The sequence below is a fragment of the Oryzias melastigma genome, linkage group LG4 (genome assembly GCF_002922805.2).
Source record: "Oryzias melastigma strain HK-1 linkage group LG4, ASM292280v2, whole genome shotgun sequence".
Lineage (NCBI taxonomy): Eukaryota > Metazoa > Chordata > Actinopteri > Beloniformes > Adrianichthyidae > Oryzias > Oryzias melastigma.
The window spans coordinates 26,724,339-26,742,319 of record NC_050515.1 but is presented as its reverse complement, the minus strand read 5'-3'; the positions used below and the strand labels follow the sequence as shown (position 1 = coordinate 26,742,319).

Genomic DNA, 17,981 nt, shown 5'->3' with positions numbered 1-17,981 from the left:
CACTCCATAATTTAAAAATCATCATTTTCCCTCCCCATTATACCTCTCAGATGTCCTTATTTATTTCGGTGCGTCAATTTCCAACTTGGATAATAACAGGTGGAGCAAGCGAGCCCCTCCTGACAATAATAATAATACAATAAGGTTTCCAGCATCCATGCCTTCTGGATTCACATGGATGTAAGCACATGTGCAGTCCTGAAAGTTAATTATAATTGTCTGGTTTCAAAGTGGAATTAGGGCGCTTTAGGGGTTTGATGGAGCCGGAAAGTTCGCGTGTGCTCCAGTGTGTGGATCGTCCTCATTTACAGCCGCAGATAAGCGCCCATTCTGTCAAATGCCGCACCTCCCCATGCAGGACTGGATTGCACCTTGGGCGACAGAGCAGAATGGAAACTTCCCTCCGCACATGTTCCTCACAGATAAGTAAACAATTTGGGAAAAATATTTTTCTAATTGAGGAAACACTCAAAAAATAATAATAATGATAGTAATAATAAAATAGTTGAAGAAAAAAACACAATTCTAACAGGAACAATCCTCCAATGCGCGCTTCCATTCACAGAAGTTGGTGCGCGTTTCAACACGTGGCGGGCATTTGATCTGAATCAGCGCGAGGAGCAGCAATTTTTAAAAAAAACGAGAAAGGAAAACCACATTTAGCGCGATCTATCACTGAAGGCTGTAATTAAGCAGCTCCTTGAAGTGATTAAGCAGTCAGACAAGTCGGACGGGCAGGATCCCTCCAGGGAGGCCTGTGCGCAACAACCGGTTCACACCACAAAAACACGCCCGGACCCCGCGACTCCAGCTTTCAAAACTATTATCCACAGTTCAAAAAATCAAAGCACAATTATTCATTAAAATTACCTCTCATATATTAGTCTTTTTTTTTTTAATAAACGCATTTTTTTGTAATTGAGCTTTTATTTTGACAGGTAATCTCCGTAATTTAATAACCTACAAATACAGGAAATTGGTGCGTTTGAAGACAGATTGTCTTTATTCAAAACGTCTTTGCTCAGCACTTGAACAAAGATCAGGAGGTATCAACCTTCTAGATACATTATCCTTTCCATAACATGACATGTTTTAAATCTTAGATAGAAAATACACATCCAATTCAAATAGAAGTTATCCTCAAAATTAATTAAAAAAATAAAATAGCAACAAAAATGAAATGACGCGTGGGACTATATTTGCACTTAACCACAGAAATGAAAGCAAAAATGAAACATCTTAATAGAAATGTGTCTTTTTTTTCTTTCTTTTTTGTCATTTTAAATAGACTTTCGAATTTTCCAATAAATATAAAAAGGAAAAACCCGTAAGTGAAGCAGATGATGGAAAAACGGGGGCTGCTTTACAGGAAATGTGCAAGCCAATTTTCAAAGTAAAAGAGCAGCCTATCGATAACCAACACATTAAAATGTACATCATAAATAAAGTTAAAGGCCTCCTTTTTCTGGTTGCCATAAACGTTATAACATTTACATTTCTTACAGTTCAAGAACTGGCTGAGAAAAAGTTTTTGTTTCCTCTTTTTTGGCCACAACCAGTGAATACTGTTCGTGCCTTTGACCGGGGTGCGCTGTCCATACCTATGTACATGCATTTCAGTATTCAAGTGACATAAAAAGAGCAGGAGAGTCAGTGGGGTTACATGGCAGCGGCGTGCGCGGATGAATACGGGTCAATTCCAGTCTTGGTCATACCTGGGAAAAGTATGTAGGCCACCGGGGGCTGTAAACTCGAAGCTGACCAGGCCGTGCAGTTACACGGGACGACGTAGCCCGGGTTTGTGGGCGACGGGTGGGTGTGGGTGTGCTGACTGGGGCACCCGAGGGTGCCGAACGCGCCGTTCTGGTATCCCAACGAGGACGCGTAGGGCAAAGTGCTGGTGCTCAACGTGTGCGGCATCTCCGTCATCTTCTGGATGGCGCTGGAGCTGAACTGGCTCGGGTCGAGGAAGGAGTAGGGCGCGGAGGTGGGCGGCAGGAACGCGCGCGCTTTCTCCGACGAGCCCAGCAGAGAATCCGCGGCGGACACCGGAAGTCCCTTCAGGTGGTCGGTGTCCCCCAGGTAAGGCAACGGGAAAACGTAGCGGTCCTTCTTCAGCAGGTTCTTGGGTTTGCGCCGCGGCCGGTACTTGTAGTCGGGGTGCTCCTTCATGTGTTGCGCACGCAGCCTCTTGGCCTCGTCGATGTAGGGTCTCTTCTCGGACTCGGAGAGCAGCTTCCACTCGGCGCCGAGTCTTTTGCTGATCTCCGAGTTGTGCATTTTGGGGTTCTCCTGGGCCATTTTCCTCCGCTGGCCCCGGGACCACACCATGAAGGCGTTCATGGGTCTCTTGATGTGATCGGCGGGCTTCGACATCTTGGAACTTTTAGCACTTTTTATCCGTGACAAGCAGAAAGTTCTGATCAGAGGAAAGGTAAACTATTCACCTGCGCACGTGCCAGCGTCTGCTCATGCCCCGGCTCTGGGGAGGGAAAGATCAGGAAAAAGAGAAGGAAAACCCAATCCGTTCTTCCAGATGGAGTCCGCTTTGCAACTCAGGAAAAGACGCGCATGCAGCACGCGCACACGGAACCCATCCACAAAGGTGAAGCCGGCCGCGTTCCGCGCGCACTTTGCTGCTGTAGTCATAAAAAGTGTCCGGTGCGCTGCGGTCGGATTCTGCGCCCCCCTCTCTCCCCGCTCTGGCGGAGGTTTGTCGTCGAGCACCTGGTTTGGAAATGAGCGGAAGAGCGTGAACGCGAGCCAAAAGCGGCGAAGTTCAAAGGCTGGGCTGGTTTGGTTTCTGCACGCAATCTGACATAATCTGCAGGGCGTTCACTCCCAACCTGAGCGCCCAATCAGCACGGAGAGCGCCTCTTTAACACCTTCACCAAAAAAACGCACGAGCTGTGTGCGTAAACAAAAGGCATGCTGGAGGGGGGGCATTTACACGCGCGCGCGTTTGTGTGCACCCCCCGATTACATCTCATGTAATGAATCGCAACAAACACGGACCTTCAACCTCTTCCCAAGTTAAAGCCTGACTTCCATTCAGAGGAGGGACACCGAGAGAGCGATGCTGAACAGCGTTTAGGAGGATGTCCTGAACGCACCACAGGCCGGAGGGAGCTTCACCTGCCGGAGACCTTCAGGGGAGCACAACAAACGCGGGAAAATGTTTGTTGTGAGCATCCACACAATTATTGTTGCTTTAGTGATTCTCCTGCTCCTCTCCGTACGTAAAAACTCAATCACACTTTCAGGAACCTTGGTATTAAAATGTTCAGCTCGTTCAGGACATGACTGTATTTTTGGTATTTAGAAACGTTATAGTTTTTGAAATACTGATTAAAATATGCCCCAACGGAAATTAACGAGAAAGTCTTCAAATTTCAAAATTTTAGCAACAAGACTTTAAATAAATTCATGGGCTATGTTCACTCTTTTATAGTAATTTTCAAAAAATGGAGTTCAGCTAATATTTTAGCAACATGCTAAAGTTTTTGGCTATTTTTTTTTATCTACTGAGGTCTAGGTTAATTTTGAGTTTAGCTTCTATTTAGAAACATACTAAAAATGTTGGATAATTTAGTTTACCAAGGAGTTTTAGGCTATTTTGGAGTTTAATATTTTGGCAATGTGCTAGCTTTTTGGCTACTTTGACAAATACTGAGGTTTTTTGTACTAAGCTAAGCTACTTAGCTAATATTTTAGCAATATGCTAACGTTTATGGCTATTTCGTTATCTACTAATTTAGAGTTTAGCTTATATTTTAGCAACACGCTAACATTTTTTTATTTAGTTTATTGAGGAGTTTTAAGTTATTTTGGAGTTTAGCTACCATTTAAGCAACATGCTAGCTTTTTGGCTAAATTGGCATATACTGAGTTTTTTGGGGCTAATTTGGAGGTTAGCTTGTTAACAAAAACACTAAATATTTTTGAAAAATTAGCATGTATTGAGAAATTTTAAGCAATTTTACCACCAATTCTTCAAAAGGTTTGGTCAACTTTAGCGCCCATTCATAGTTCTTTGTCAAAATGTTCAGTCTTTTAGCAAATTAAACTAGCTTTAACATTTTTAGCAAATTCCTTCAGCAAGTAAAGTCAATTGCATCACTATTTTCAGCAAAAAGCTTCAGCATATTCAGCGACTACTTTCAGCAAAAAGCATCCGTACGTGAATTAACGCAGTTCATGCAACTTTTCTAGTTGGTATCATATTTTTAAACTAAGAAAATAAAAAGAATAGACAAAAAATTATGATCTGAATAAGAAAGAGGCTCTCACACTTATGTAAAAATAAATCTGTAAAAAAACAAAATATGTATTTTTTCAACCTTACAAAAAATAGCATGAATAAAAACATATTTATGAAATAAACAAACAAAGACATTTATTTCAACAAGAGAGTGTTCCACGCAGAGGAGATACTCCAGTCTGACAGTCGCTCATTTCAGTGAGGACCTAATAGCCCTTGAGCTAATGCGCCTGATATATGACTCTTTCAGCTGTGATTATTAAACGAAAGGCAGAGACCCCCCCCCACACACACACACGAAAATACAACCTTCTGGTTCGTCACATATGGTGCTTATTACAGGCGTTGGCCTATATTTCAAGGTGTAAACTCACTACAAAAAAAAAAAAAAGTAATCTATTGTTTTTCGGTCTTCTGTCTGATCACGAGACAAAAATATGATTAGAACACATTATATAAGATTTTTTTCTTCATTCTGTTACAATTGTTGAAGCCTAAAGAAGGGCTAATGTTTGTTTCCTTGTAAAATGACCAGTAAATTCAAAGATGATTATTTTTTGTACGAGAGCACAATGATAACAGACATGCCTGCTCGCAGTTTATCAATTAATAATAATGAAATGTATCATTTTAATTTTAGATCTGAAGGTCAAAGGTCATTAAAAAATCCTAATTCTGTCTCATCTGGATCTCTTTCTCACGCCCCCCTCCTCGTGCGCATGCGTGAGTCTGAGCTTGAAACTAGATTTTCATCATGTCTTTCCCTCACAAAAACCTTGAAACAGGCCCAATCGTAGAGAGGGAAAAGATCCCCCTGCTCCTCCCCACGTCCCCCGTGACTCCCAGAACAATCATCCGCAGACTCCTCTGACCTCTGTTTTCTTTATTAAATGCAAGCTCCAGAAATAATGCCAAACACTAAAAGGCTCCTCCTGCAGCCAGGATGTGTCCTGCGCGCGCAGCTCGGCTCGCATTGAAGTTTTAAATTGCGTTATGCTATCTTTCACAGAACAGCGTGTGCAATTTGACACGTTTAGGCTGTACTGCACAGCTTAGACTTCATTTGAGATCGACGAATTAGATAAGAGGAAATTATTTTAGGGGCTGAGCCCCCCTGCGCACGCGGGAGAACCCAGCTATGTCTCATTCAAAAAACCCGGATTGTTTTGTAAACGCGCGCCTGAAACTTCCTTCCCCCGACAATTTACCGGGATAATGAGAAAGGCAGGAAGTTTTGATTTGTGGAGGACAGAGATAATTATTATTTCCATCTGTATTTCCTCTCAAGCTGCTCAGTCACCGCACAACCCGCGAAAGACACAATAAACGTCCTCATCCAAACTTCACGTCAGTGATGATGACTGCAATAAAAAAGAGCCCGCGCGGGCGTGAAGCGGGGATTACGCGAGGACACGTGTCCGTCCATCCCTGCGTGGAGAGTGGACGGCAGCGGCCTGACACGCGCAGAGCCTGTTAGGCTGGCCGGGCCCCCGCGGAGAGCAAGGAGGTAAGCTCCCCCACCGTAACTGTCCATGGTGCTGAAGCGGTAAGAGGTTTTCTCTGCAGCTCGCTGGCGTCTTCCTCTCACAAAGTCTCAAAAGCCCGCGCTGACATTTCAATGCCTTCATTGTATTTCATCCTCTTTAGGGACGCTTCTCTGGAAAGAAAAATATATATCTATATCTCTATACATATGTATTAGAAACAAAGACATCCACACGTGCACAACTTCACCATCAATACCATGTATTCTTTTTTTGTTTATTTATTTTTAGCTCAGGAATCAAAGAAACATAGATGAGTAAAATAGTAATAATAATAATAATAATAAAACAAATAAATACCTACAAAAGTTGCATTAACTGCATTAATACTAATGTGAATCCTTCTTGCTAAAAGTAGTTGCTAACGATGCTGAAGCTTTATGCTGAAAATGGTGACGCAATTGACTTTATTTGCTAAAGGGATTTGATAAAAATGCAAAAGCTATTTGCAAAATGCTAGATTTGCTAAAAGAGTGGAAATTTTGTTAAATAACTTGAAAAGGGCCCTGAAGTTTACCTAAATTTCTAAAAAATTGCAGTAAAATTGCTTAAAAATCCCCAGTACAATGTAATTTAGCAAAAATGTTTAGTGTTTTGCTTGATATGACCTAAACTCCAAATTAGCCCCCCAAAAACTACTAGATACCAAATTAGCAAAAAAAAAAGCTAGCTCGTTGCTTAAATACTAGCTAAACTCCAAAATAGCCAAAAATGAGTAATAAACATTAGCCTATTGCTAAAATATAAGCTAAACTCTAAATTGGCCTATAAAAACATCAGTATAGGCCAAATTAGCCATGTACGTTAGCTTGTTGCATAAATACGAGCTAAACTTCAAAATAGTCTAAAATTCCACAGCAAATAAAGTTAGTCAAAAACGTTAGCGTGTCGCTAAAATAGAAGCTAAATGCCAAATTAGCCAAAAAAAGCTAGCTTGTTCCTTGAATGCTAGCTAAACTCCAAAATAGCCTAAAATTAGTCAAAAATGTTAGCCTGTTGCTAAAATAGAAGCTGAACTCTAAATTAGCCTATAAATACCTCAGTAGAGGAAAATTAGCCATCAATGTTAGCATGTTGATTAAATATTAGCTAAACTCCAAAATAGTCTGAAATTCCTCTGTAAACTAAATTAGTCAAAAATGTTAGCATATTGCTAAAATAGAAACTAAACTCTAAATTAGTCTAACAAAAAGCCCATTATATACCAATTTAGCCAAAAACGTTAGCATGTTGCTAAACTCCTAATTTTTGGAAAATTACTACAAAAGATGAAAACATAGCCGATTAATATATTTAAACTCTTGTTGCTAATCTTCTTGAAATTTTGAAATTGGAAGACGTTCTCATTTATTTCCTATGGGGCATATTTTGATCAATATTTCGAAAACTATAAAGTTTTTGAATACCAAAAATACAGTAATGTCCTGAACAAGTTGAACCTTAGAGGAGATTCCAGCCGGATCAAACTTCTACCAAAAATTTTTCTTTTATTTTTTTTCACAAGCACAATAAGAATAATTTAGGAGAAAAAACTGAAAAGAAAAAAACAAAACAGAATTCCAGGAAAAATATCAAATGGACAGCAGTGCTCTTAGGAGAGACATTCTTATTTCTGGTGGATGAGGTTCCAAAGGGTTAAAAATGAACGTTCTAAATGCACAATTTTGTGTGTGATTTCATATTGTGTTTATTTGGAGATAACAAGTTGCTGGCAAATACTGTAACTAAAAAAAGGGGGAAAACAATCTCGATACATTTTTTCCATTTTTTTTATCCATTTTATTGAACTGTAGTTTTTTTCAATGGATGCTTAAAGAGTAGGGATAAAACGGTTCTTTTTAACAATTTAATTAACTTCATTTTTTTTTTTGTTGCCAAAACAATTTATAGTTGATATTGCCCTAAAATGGATCCAGAACATCTTTATCCAAAATTTCTTAAAAACCTGGTACTAAACAGGACTGAATAGTGCTGGGAATCACTGGGTACCTCCCAATACGATGCGATACATGGTTCACGATATCGATGATATCGCGATACTGCGATAATTGGTAAAAAATTATCTCTAAGAACTCAGTTTATATATAAGAACACATATTTTTTTAGAAAAATGTATCCCCATTTATTTTTTAGCTTGAACACAATCATAATAAACAACTATGTGTAACAAATAATAGACACTTTTTGCAACATTGCTGAAAGCAGTAATACTGTGTCTCTGACGAGCATCAACACCAATTGAATTAGAACTATCTGTAAAATTCAGTGCTAAAAAAAGTAAACATGAACAGCAGTTCCTCTATTTAGTGCAGAATTGTTGTAAACAACAGAACAAAAATGAAACAATTCAAGTAGCTGCCAGACACATCGCCCCCTATCTACCTCCAAAGGAACGTCTCATCAAAGGATGACAAATATAACGTTTTACAGTCTCCTCAAATGAAAATTAAAAATCGATACTTGGTGAGTTCAGCCCACTGTTGTTTTTCCACATCAGAACAACCCAAAGGGAACATTCTTAGAACATTCTAGCACACTGTAAGTACACATGACTCAAAGTGTTTCCACACATTTGACTGGAATAATCTGTTTTTGCTGCAATGTCTGCTATGATGGTACGTTTTTTTACTACGGTAAAATAGACCTACTATGTCTCAGCCCAATTTACAAAATTAATATAACTGATTAATTTAATATTTGAACAATTTTATAATTGTATAGGTCAATTCTGTTAACTTGCCTCAGACGGATCGATCTGGTTGGATGGTAGGAATATAAATTGATTCATTGTTTAAGTCAAGGGTGTCAAGCTAAATTGCACACGGGGCCAAAATCCAAAACACACCTTGGGTCACGGGCCAAACAGGATAAACATATATTGAACACCCTAAAACAAAAATTTTAAAACTTTTTAACATATTTATGTATTCGATGTTTAGCATTACCTGTGATAATACTAGTGTGGATGCTGTAAGCTGAATTTGGCAGCTGAAGATGTTAGTGCTAATAGCTGAAGATGCTGAAGCTGATAGTCAGCTAAAATATTAGCCTAATGCCAAAATAGCCTAAAACACAAACAAACAAAAAAACTTTGGTTAGACAAAACCGCTAGCATGTAGCTAAAAAAAATAGCTAAACTTCAAATTATTCTAATAACTGAAAAAAGCCTAAGTTAGCCAAAACAGCTAGTATGTAGCTGAAATATTAGCTAAACTCCAAAATAGCCTAAAAAAATAGTCCAAGAAGCTAGCAGAATGCTAATTTTTAAAACTTTAAAACCATAATTTTTTAACATAATTATGAATAATAAACATTCAGGAATATTATTCCAGAATAAATCAATTTAAAGCTTAAATAATTTTCAATATTCTACTCTCCATAAAAAAATATTTTGTCAAAATTATACAAGTTAGAAACGAGAGCAAGATAACATCGGGTCATTAATAATAATAAAATAAAATGATCTGGAGGGCCGGATCCGGCCCCCGGGCCTTGACTTTGACATAGTAAAAAAGAAAGAATAGTAAATTCTCTAGTTCATTTTTGTATTTTCAGCCTACTCTTTTGAAACCGTACTATCCAGCTCTTCTCTGAATGAGCTCTAATGCTATACTCTCATTTTCAGCACAAAATCATTTAACAGTTCCAACATAAAGGCCCGGCTCCTTTCAGCCTTGTTTACAGATCATCTTCCATCTGCTTCACTTAGCGCCGTCTCAGTGTGAGCGGCAGAGTGCTCATGGTCAAGGCATTTGTCCAAGTGACGGCACAAAAGTATATGTACTGTACACTTGAGTCACTGATAATTAATCTGGCTGAGCTTAATCCGTCAGGCTTTGGTTTGCCGTGGAAGCAATTATACAACTGAAATTCTCTGCACAATGCAGCAGACCTTTTTACATGATCCATTTCTAAGTACCATTCATCCACACAGAGACGCAATCAAAACAGCAAGAAGACATATTTGAAATGGCTTTCCAACAATATCTTACAGGAAAGATTCATATTTATATTTCTTGGCGGTGAAATCCTTTCTGGGCGAGATAGTGAAATCAGAGTTGAAGGATTTCTAAAATGACTGAACCTGAGCCGCTCTGGCTTTTCTTCTGCAACACTGGATAACAGAACAGAGCAGAAAAATTAACAGAGGTTCAAGGCATCAGGTAATAATGAAAGCAGAGGCCAATACTTCAAAGACCACGAGGTCCACATCACACAATTATACAATACAATTAGGATTAAAGGGGCAAAACAGAGATAACAGGAGATAAGGATAAATTATCACAAAAGGAAAGATGTGCCTCTCTCCTGACCTTCATTTAGACAGAGAAAAACTCATTTACAGCCAGTCTTCCTTGCAGGGGGATTTCAGCTTTCACATGAGACTGACTCTCCTGATAAGATTTGCCAAGTATAAATGAAAATCTGAACTGCTGCTAAACAATAACACAATGACTGTATTCAGAATCCAGAAAAAACATAAACTTGAATCTTCAGTTTCACACAAATGTAGGGTTTTTGTTAACAGTATTTTTGAAGTCTATAAGTCAACATTCTTTAATGCTGCTCATTATCAACATAGTTTGTTATGAATTTTTTGATGAAAACTATGTTTTTAACATGTTCTTGTAGCATTTCAATGATAATGGAAGACATATAAAACAACAACTTAGATCATGTTTCAAAGTCAAGGCCCGGGGGCCGGATCCGGCCCTCCTCGTAATTATATCTTCAGATCATTTTATTTTATTGTTATGTTATATTGCGCTCATTTCTAACTTGTATAATTTTGACAAAATATATTTTTATAGAGAGTAAAATATTAAAAGTTATTTAAGGTTTAAGTTGATTTATTTCAGAATTATATTCCTGCATTTTTATTATTCAGAATTATGTTAAAAAGTTACAGTTTTAAAGTTTTATAAATTATTATAAACTTTATAAATTATACAGTGTAACATGGATTCTCTAAAGGAGAAGTTCTAACTAAAATATTCAGATCATTAACATTGTAAACATTGTTCTGCTTCTCCTGGAGGACGTTTCAGTTTGACCACTAGGTGGTGATCACACAATAGTAGCAGCAAAAAACTGTTTTTTAGAGCACAAATGATTACTTAAAAATGTTTCCTTAAAAGAGTTTAGAAAATTCATGCCTGTGAGTTTATAAAGAAGTTAATTTAGTCAGGAATGTAAGTTTAGTTCGACCGAGCGTTAGCATTAGCCGTCCTATGGGAAATTCCATTAAATGTTAGCATTAATGTTAGCTTTATGTGCTAAATCGATTCATATTTTTATGAATCGATTATTGATCTATTAAACTTAAATCGATTCAAATTGATTAATGGATTTTATCAACCCAGCCCTACAAATAACTGCTGAAATAACCATAATGACAATACGACTTTTTGACAACTGATAAAACATAATTGTGGTGGGACTTTATTGAATTTGTTGAGAGATATTTGTTAGTAAAACCAGCTTCTCTCTTCTCCCTGTGTGGAGGTCGTTGTACGAGCGTTCTCGCCATGCCCTGCAGTGGCTGCTTGTTGATCTTTGAAATGGTTACACCTCGTGATTTATGAGGGGGGACTTTATAATTGGTACCCAGTGGCCATAAGAACTCCAGGGTGCAACCCAAGAAATAAATGCATCCATAAAAGATTTTTTTTTTTTATTTCAAGGTAGGAAAGTTTCAAGCCTGCCGTCTTTGCACTTTTTTGTCATTTCCTTTCAGAATCCCAATCAAAGTGTCCAAAGCATAGAAGATAATGCACACATTTAGTCTAAAGAAGCTTTTATTGCAGGATGGTTTGGTCCACATGTGGGTTCATCTGTGAACAGAGCTGAGGACAAATCACTGTTCACTTTTTTGTTGATCTTGAAATCCTCCTTCTGAGGTAAAATGCTAAAATGAAATGTTTAAAAAAGACATTCTACTGTGAGGCGGGTTTGCTGGATGTGCGGCTAAGTTCAGGCAGCAACACTCACTGTGAAAGTCATGTGATTTACTGACAGAGTTCATTTATGACACATTATAGTCCCACTCCAACTACATTTTTATCTGCTATAAAAGCATGACTTATTAATTACAATTATTCAGTTTTTAGCAAAAAAAACTGTTTTTTTAACCCCTTAACACCAGAGCTCCAGGATTTATGTTCTCTGATGTACTATAATTTTTTAATTGTTAACAGGATAATTCCAGCAGAACCGTACAAAGAAGAGCTGGACAGAGAAGTGAACAAAAACACTCCACAGCATTATGTTTAGTTAGTTTGTTAGTAATGCTTTATTCCTGAAATAAAGGAAGGCTTGAAAGGAATAATAAAAAAACTGCCTAAGTCATTTAATTCTCTCATCAAAACAGCAATATTTGACTAACATTGCGGTTTTGATTAAAACTGTTAGAAATATCATATATTTAATAAATAGTGACGTTTTTTGTGTTTCCTGAAAAATCTTTAAAAAAAAGGCTCAGGTGATTACTTTAATTAATACCTGAGACTTTATGAAGATATTAATTTAGTCAGTAATGTATGTTTAGGTTGTCCGAGCGTTAGCATTAGCCGTCCTATGGGAAGTTCCATTAAATGTTAGCTTCAAGCTAGCGGACTTTAGCTTTATGTTCTAAATCGCTCTATATTTTAAGCTTAAATCAATTCATCGATTTTATCAGCCCAGCCCTGCTCATTCATTCACAGCCCTGTTGCTTCCTGCACTGCACTGTTCTGCATAATAACCTGCATAACAGGTTCTTTTTCACCATTACGTCCCTCAACAAACATCTCAACTTCAGCCAGAGCTTCAGATTGGAAGATCCTCTCTGGAAGGAGCATCCAAACATCCTTTTCCTTGTGTGTGTATATGAACAATCACTTTCCAGTCCGTAAGCCTGACGTCATGAAGGCATCAGAGCCAGTCTGATGACTCAGTCCAGGCTTGTTTGTGTCATTTTAGGGTTTCTTCACATTTGAGAAATCATTTATATATTTGATGAAGGCTTTCTTCATGCCAAGGAGACCTTGAGGAAAAAAAAATCATTATTAACAGGATGATGATGATAATGATGTACACGACTCATCAAGCTGAAATGGGAGCTTATGTTTTGCATGACTACATTTTGTATTTAAGGACACTTTTAAATGAAATAGCAGCGTCTCTACAACCTTTTAAATACAATATATTTGTGATAACACCTGTGACACATTTACACTGACTCATTACCTCTCCTCAGTGCCAGGAGCCACAATTCATCTGCGGTTGTAATTTGCCTGTCATGGAGCACATGGCCAGCGCCGGCATTTAGGCTCATTCTGTCCTTTTTAATAACTAGAAAATATTTTCCGCACAGCTCTTTACGGAACATAATGTCTTCATTAATTGGATTTGACAGTTGTAAAAGCTTAAAGAAATGCAGAGCTGAAGCGAAGGGAAGGCTACGTTTTCTTGCTTTAGATCAGGGGTTTCAAACTCAATCGCACAAGGGGCCAAAATCCAAAAAGGTCACGGGCCGAACAGGATAAATACTTATTGAACACCCTGAAACTGCATTTTTAAAACTTTAAAACCGTACATTTTTAATGTAAATATGAACAAGATATATAGCATTACCTGTGATAATGCTAGTGTGAATGCTGTAAGATGAATTTGGCTGCTGAAGATGCTGAAATTGATAACTAAGTGAGCAAGAGCTGAAAGCTGAAAAAGCTGAAGCTGATAGCCAGCTAAAATATTATCAAAATGCCAAATTAACCTAAAAAAGAATTGGTTAGCCAAAACAGCTAGCACGTAGCTGAAAAATATAAGCTAAACTTCGAAATAACCAAAAAAACCTAAAAAAACCCCCGGAATTAGCCGAAACAGCTAGTGTAAATATTTCCTCATTCCAAGACAGCCAAAAAACCTTTAAAAAAAGTAGCCAAAACAGCTAGCATATACCTGAAATATTAGCTAAAGTTCAAAACAGCCTAAAAAAAAAGCCAAAATTAGCTAAAGTAGCTAGCATGTAGCTGAAATATTAGATTTACTTCGAAATAGCCCAAACAATCGTAGTAAATGCCAAAATAGTTCATAAAGCTATCAAATGCCAATTTAAAAAAATGTAAAGCCGTTACTTTTTAACATAATTATGAATAATAAAATGGCAAGAATTTTATTCCAGAATAAATCAACTTAAGCCTTAAATAACTTTCAGTATTTTACTCTACATAAAAATACATTTTGTCAAAATTATACAAGTTAGAAATTAGTGTAGGATAGCATCGGGCCATTAATAAGAATAAAATAAAATGATCTGGAGGGCCGGATCCGGCCCCCGGGCCTTGACTTTGACACATGCTTTAGGTGATCCCTGTGGTGTTTACCGGGCTTTTCTGAGTCCAAGAGGAAATGAAGAACATCACTGAGTCCGTTTGAAATGAGTGATGTGGTCTAACCCCTGAGTTAATGTCATGCACACTGCTGAGTGAGAAGTTAAGACAAGCATCACGGGTCTGGTTTTAAAGAAATGTGCTGGAAAGAAAAACCGAGTCCCTGACCTATGACCCGAGGCTAACAGACAGACAGATCTAAATCATTATTTTAATATACTGTATAATCAAACGGCAAGTGTTTTCATTTCTCTTTCTCCCCAGCTCCTCTGAGACGTGACCTAAAAAGCTGTCATGCAGCAGGTGATGAATTAAATCTTCAAAATCAATATTTCACGTGGCAATCTGAATTCTGCAAATCAATTGTAGACTTTTTTAGAAGCCTGGATTAAACCCAAAAACACGGTGGTGGGCCAAAGTGCAGGTACAGAATGAGCCGACTCAGACGTGCAATAATGAAGAAAATGCTTTTTAAGGAAGGTTGCCTTTTGAAGCTACCAACTGACGGCTGAAGAAATCATACAGACCCACAAATCTATATCAGTGAGTGATTAATTAATTCAGCTGAATGATCTGTTCTTGCCTCGCGAGATATCACTTTCTATTTCTTTTACTCTCAAGAGACTGGTATTTCAAAGGCCGGTTCAATTTAGAGCTCCCACTGGAAATGGCTTCAGAAACTCTTTGCCATACATTGGGCTTTGATGTGTTTTAACTCTCATAATCTCAGTGTTCAGAAATAAATGTGTTCCATTGTGTATACTCTTTTTCCCCCCTTCTTCTTCTTCATGTGATTTGAGCAACGCCACACTTTTGATTATCTTTCCTGACATTTTACTCCTTAAGATTCTGATTGAGTCAAAGCTGCTTCACATGCTTTTTTTTATCTTCTAAGTTTGACCCGTATCACGCTGGGACTGGAAGGTGATGTGGCAGGTCATGTATTAATCAAAGGACAGACAGTTGTGCTGGATTTTACTGCACCATTTACCAAACTGAACCTGTTATTGCTCTTTAATGGACCTCGGTGTGAAGCCATGCACGTGTTCAAAACCGTGCATTCCTAGCATACGATGTTCACATTTGACTGCTGCTACTCAACACTAGCGCACCACCTACAGTAGGGAGAGACTCGGTGTGAAATGAAGAATCTCGCATATCTCGTTACAGACTTTTTCTTTCACAGATCTATTCCGATGAACAAAAGACTTGGTGCGATACAAACGCAAATACAAATGTTGTATTACCTGCGATAATGCCAGTGTGTATGCTTTTTGCTAAATGTAGTCGCTAAAGCAGTTAGCTGAAGATGCAGAAGAAATTTGGTGCCCTAAGCAAAACATAGCTACATGCTAGCTGTTCTGGCTAATTTTAGCTTTTTTCAGTTTTTTAGGATATTTTGAAGTTACCCATTTTTTCAACTACATGCTAGCTGTTTTGGCTAGTTTTTTTTAGGATTTAGTTTTTTTAGGCACATTTGGCACTTAGCTAATATTTTAGCTGGCTATCAGCTTCAGCTTCAGCATCTTCAGCAGCCAAATTCAGCTTACAGCATTCACACTAGCATTATTGCAGGACATACTATATATCTCGTTCATAATTACGTTAAAAAGTTACAGTTTAAAGTTTTAAAAATGTAGTTTTAGAGTGCTTAATAAATGTTTATCCTGTTCAGCCCGCGACCTCAACTGTGTTTTGGATTTTGGCCCCTTGTGCGATTGACTGTGACACCCCTGATTTACACAATTATTAATTTCTCCATCATGATCAATTTTCAAACATTGCTAATTCTGTTTTTTTATTTATTGTTTTTAAAGGAGGCTACCCATAAATAACTACCAAATCGGAGTGTTTGATTGGTCAAAGTTTAACTTTTAACGCTTGTTTTAAAGCAGAGTATGAAGAGCACAAAAACTGATTTAATAGAACTTGTACACAGAAGCCCGAAATGTGCAAATATGTGTTCAAACTGTGTACGTGCTGAATGTTCAAAAATGCACTATACGTAGTTTCACGAACGTGCATCCAACTGGTGGTGTTCACACACGACCAGTACCGGACAACCAGGGAGGGGCTTCTTTTTCTTCTCCTTGTTTTTTTACTGTTTACCAGCCCTACACCATCCATCAAACTCATTGTGAAAGGGGCTCCGCCCCTCAAGATGACGTAACAATTTAATATCAATTTTATATATAAAGGGTATATACAAAATGAGTTTGATAGAAAGTATATTCCTGATCTCTCTAATGAGGTTGACATCTGAAACAAGGAACTATTTTTAGATAAAGTTTTGGTCTCACTGACTCAAATAATGAAAAAAGTGCATTTTTTGGTGCTGAACGTTCAGGAATTTGTTCACTTTTACTACACTCTGACTCCATAGAATACAAAGTAAAGACTAATCGACAATTAAATTAGTAATCGACTATTTGAATACTTGATCAGTCGTCAATTAGTCACTAATAGTGGCATCCACAGTCCCATTGACACACTGATGGCAGCTCTGCTGTCGGAATACTGGCACCAACCTTCCATAAGAGGCAATTTGGGGTTCTGTATCTTGACCAAGTACACTTTGACATATAGGCGGGCTAGCTGGAAGTTAAACCTGCAATCTTCCAATCAGAGGTTGACCCCCTACCGCTGCACCACGACCATGGGTAGTGAAAAGAACGCTACCCACACGTCACTCCCAAATACGAGTTTCTGATTGGTCAAAGTTCAGTGTTTCCACAAGTGAGTACCAAGACGTTCAGCTGGTTGAACTTTCAGCTCTCAATTAATGAATGACCACTTTGTAGAGCCTGGAGTTAAAAATGTTCGTATCAACACGAGAACGTGAGCGTTCTGAAGCCTGAAATGAGGGTTGATGATGAAGACCAGGGGTGTCAAACTAAATCACACAAGGGGCCAAAATCCAAAACACACCTTAGGTTGCGGGTGGATCAGGATAAACATTTATTGAACACTCTAAAACTACATTTTTAAAACTTTAAAACTGTAACTTTTTAACGTAATTATGAACTAGATACATAGCATTACCTGCTGACCGCTGGAGATGCTGAAATTGATATCTAAAAACGCTGAAGCTGATAGCCAGTTAAAATATTAGCTAAATGCCGAATTAGCCTAAAAAAAACCTTCGGTTAGCCAAAACAGCTAACATGTAGCTGAAAAAACACAGGTAAACCTCAAAATTATCCTAAGAACTGAAAAAAGTCTAAATTTGCCAAAACAGCTAACATGAAATTAGAGAAAACGATCCTAATAAATGCCAAAATAGTCCAAAAAGCTAGCAGAATGCAAATGATGCACATTTATGCAACATATGCATATTTCTCATAAATATAAAGAAATATTATTCCAGAATAAATCAATTTAAATCTTAAATAACTTTAAATATTTTACTCTCCATAAAAATATATTTTGTCAAAATCATACAAGTTTTAAAAAAAGCACAAGATAACATCGGGCCATTAATAACTATTAAATAAAATGATGCGGAGGGTCGGATAGAGTTACTTGGAGGGCCAGATCCGGCCCTCGGGCCTTGACTTTGACACATGTACCATAGACTTTTCATTAAAAAAGTAGCTGCTTAGCCAACCACACAGCCGTGTGAATGTACCTTTATTGGAAGGCACATTTCCGAGCCCAGTGTGAACGTGGCATGAGAAATTTGCAGGTAGTTGCTCAGGGACACGTGGAAAGAGGATCTAACCTCCAGGCAGAACTCTGCAGTAGTGGACTAAGATTGAAACTGGTGTGACAGTGCGCTCTGTGGAATTGAGGGTCCATTGTAGT

General features: G+C 38.0%; 1 protein-coding gene across 1 annotated transcript; it reads right to left on the bottom strand.

Moving 5' to 3' along the window:
- Positions 1 to 897: 897 nt before the first annotated feature.
- Positions 898 to 2,980, bottom strand: sox14 (SRY-box transcription factor 14). Its single transcript, XM_024258665.2, has one exon. It carries the CDS (start codon positions 2,374 to 2,376, stop codon positions 1,660 to 1,662), a length of 717 nt encoding a protein of 238 aa, XP_024114433.1. The 5' UTR covers positions 2,377 to 2,980; the 3' UTR covers positions 898 to 1,659.
- Positions 2,981 to 17,981: the final 15,001 nt, after the last annotated feature.

Coding starts and splice junctions, on each gene's coding strand:
- sox14 (XM_024258665.2), bottom strand. CDS start 2,376: ATGTCGAAGCCCGCCGATCACATCAAGAGACCCATGAACGCCTTCATG.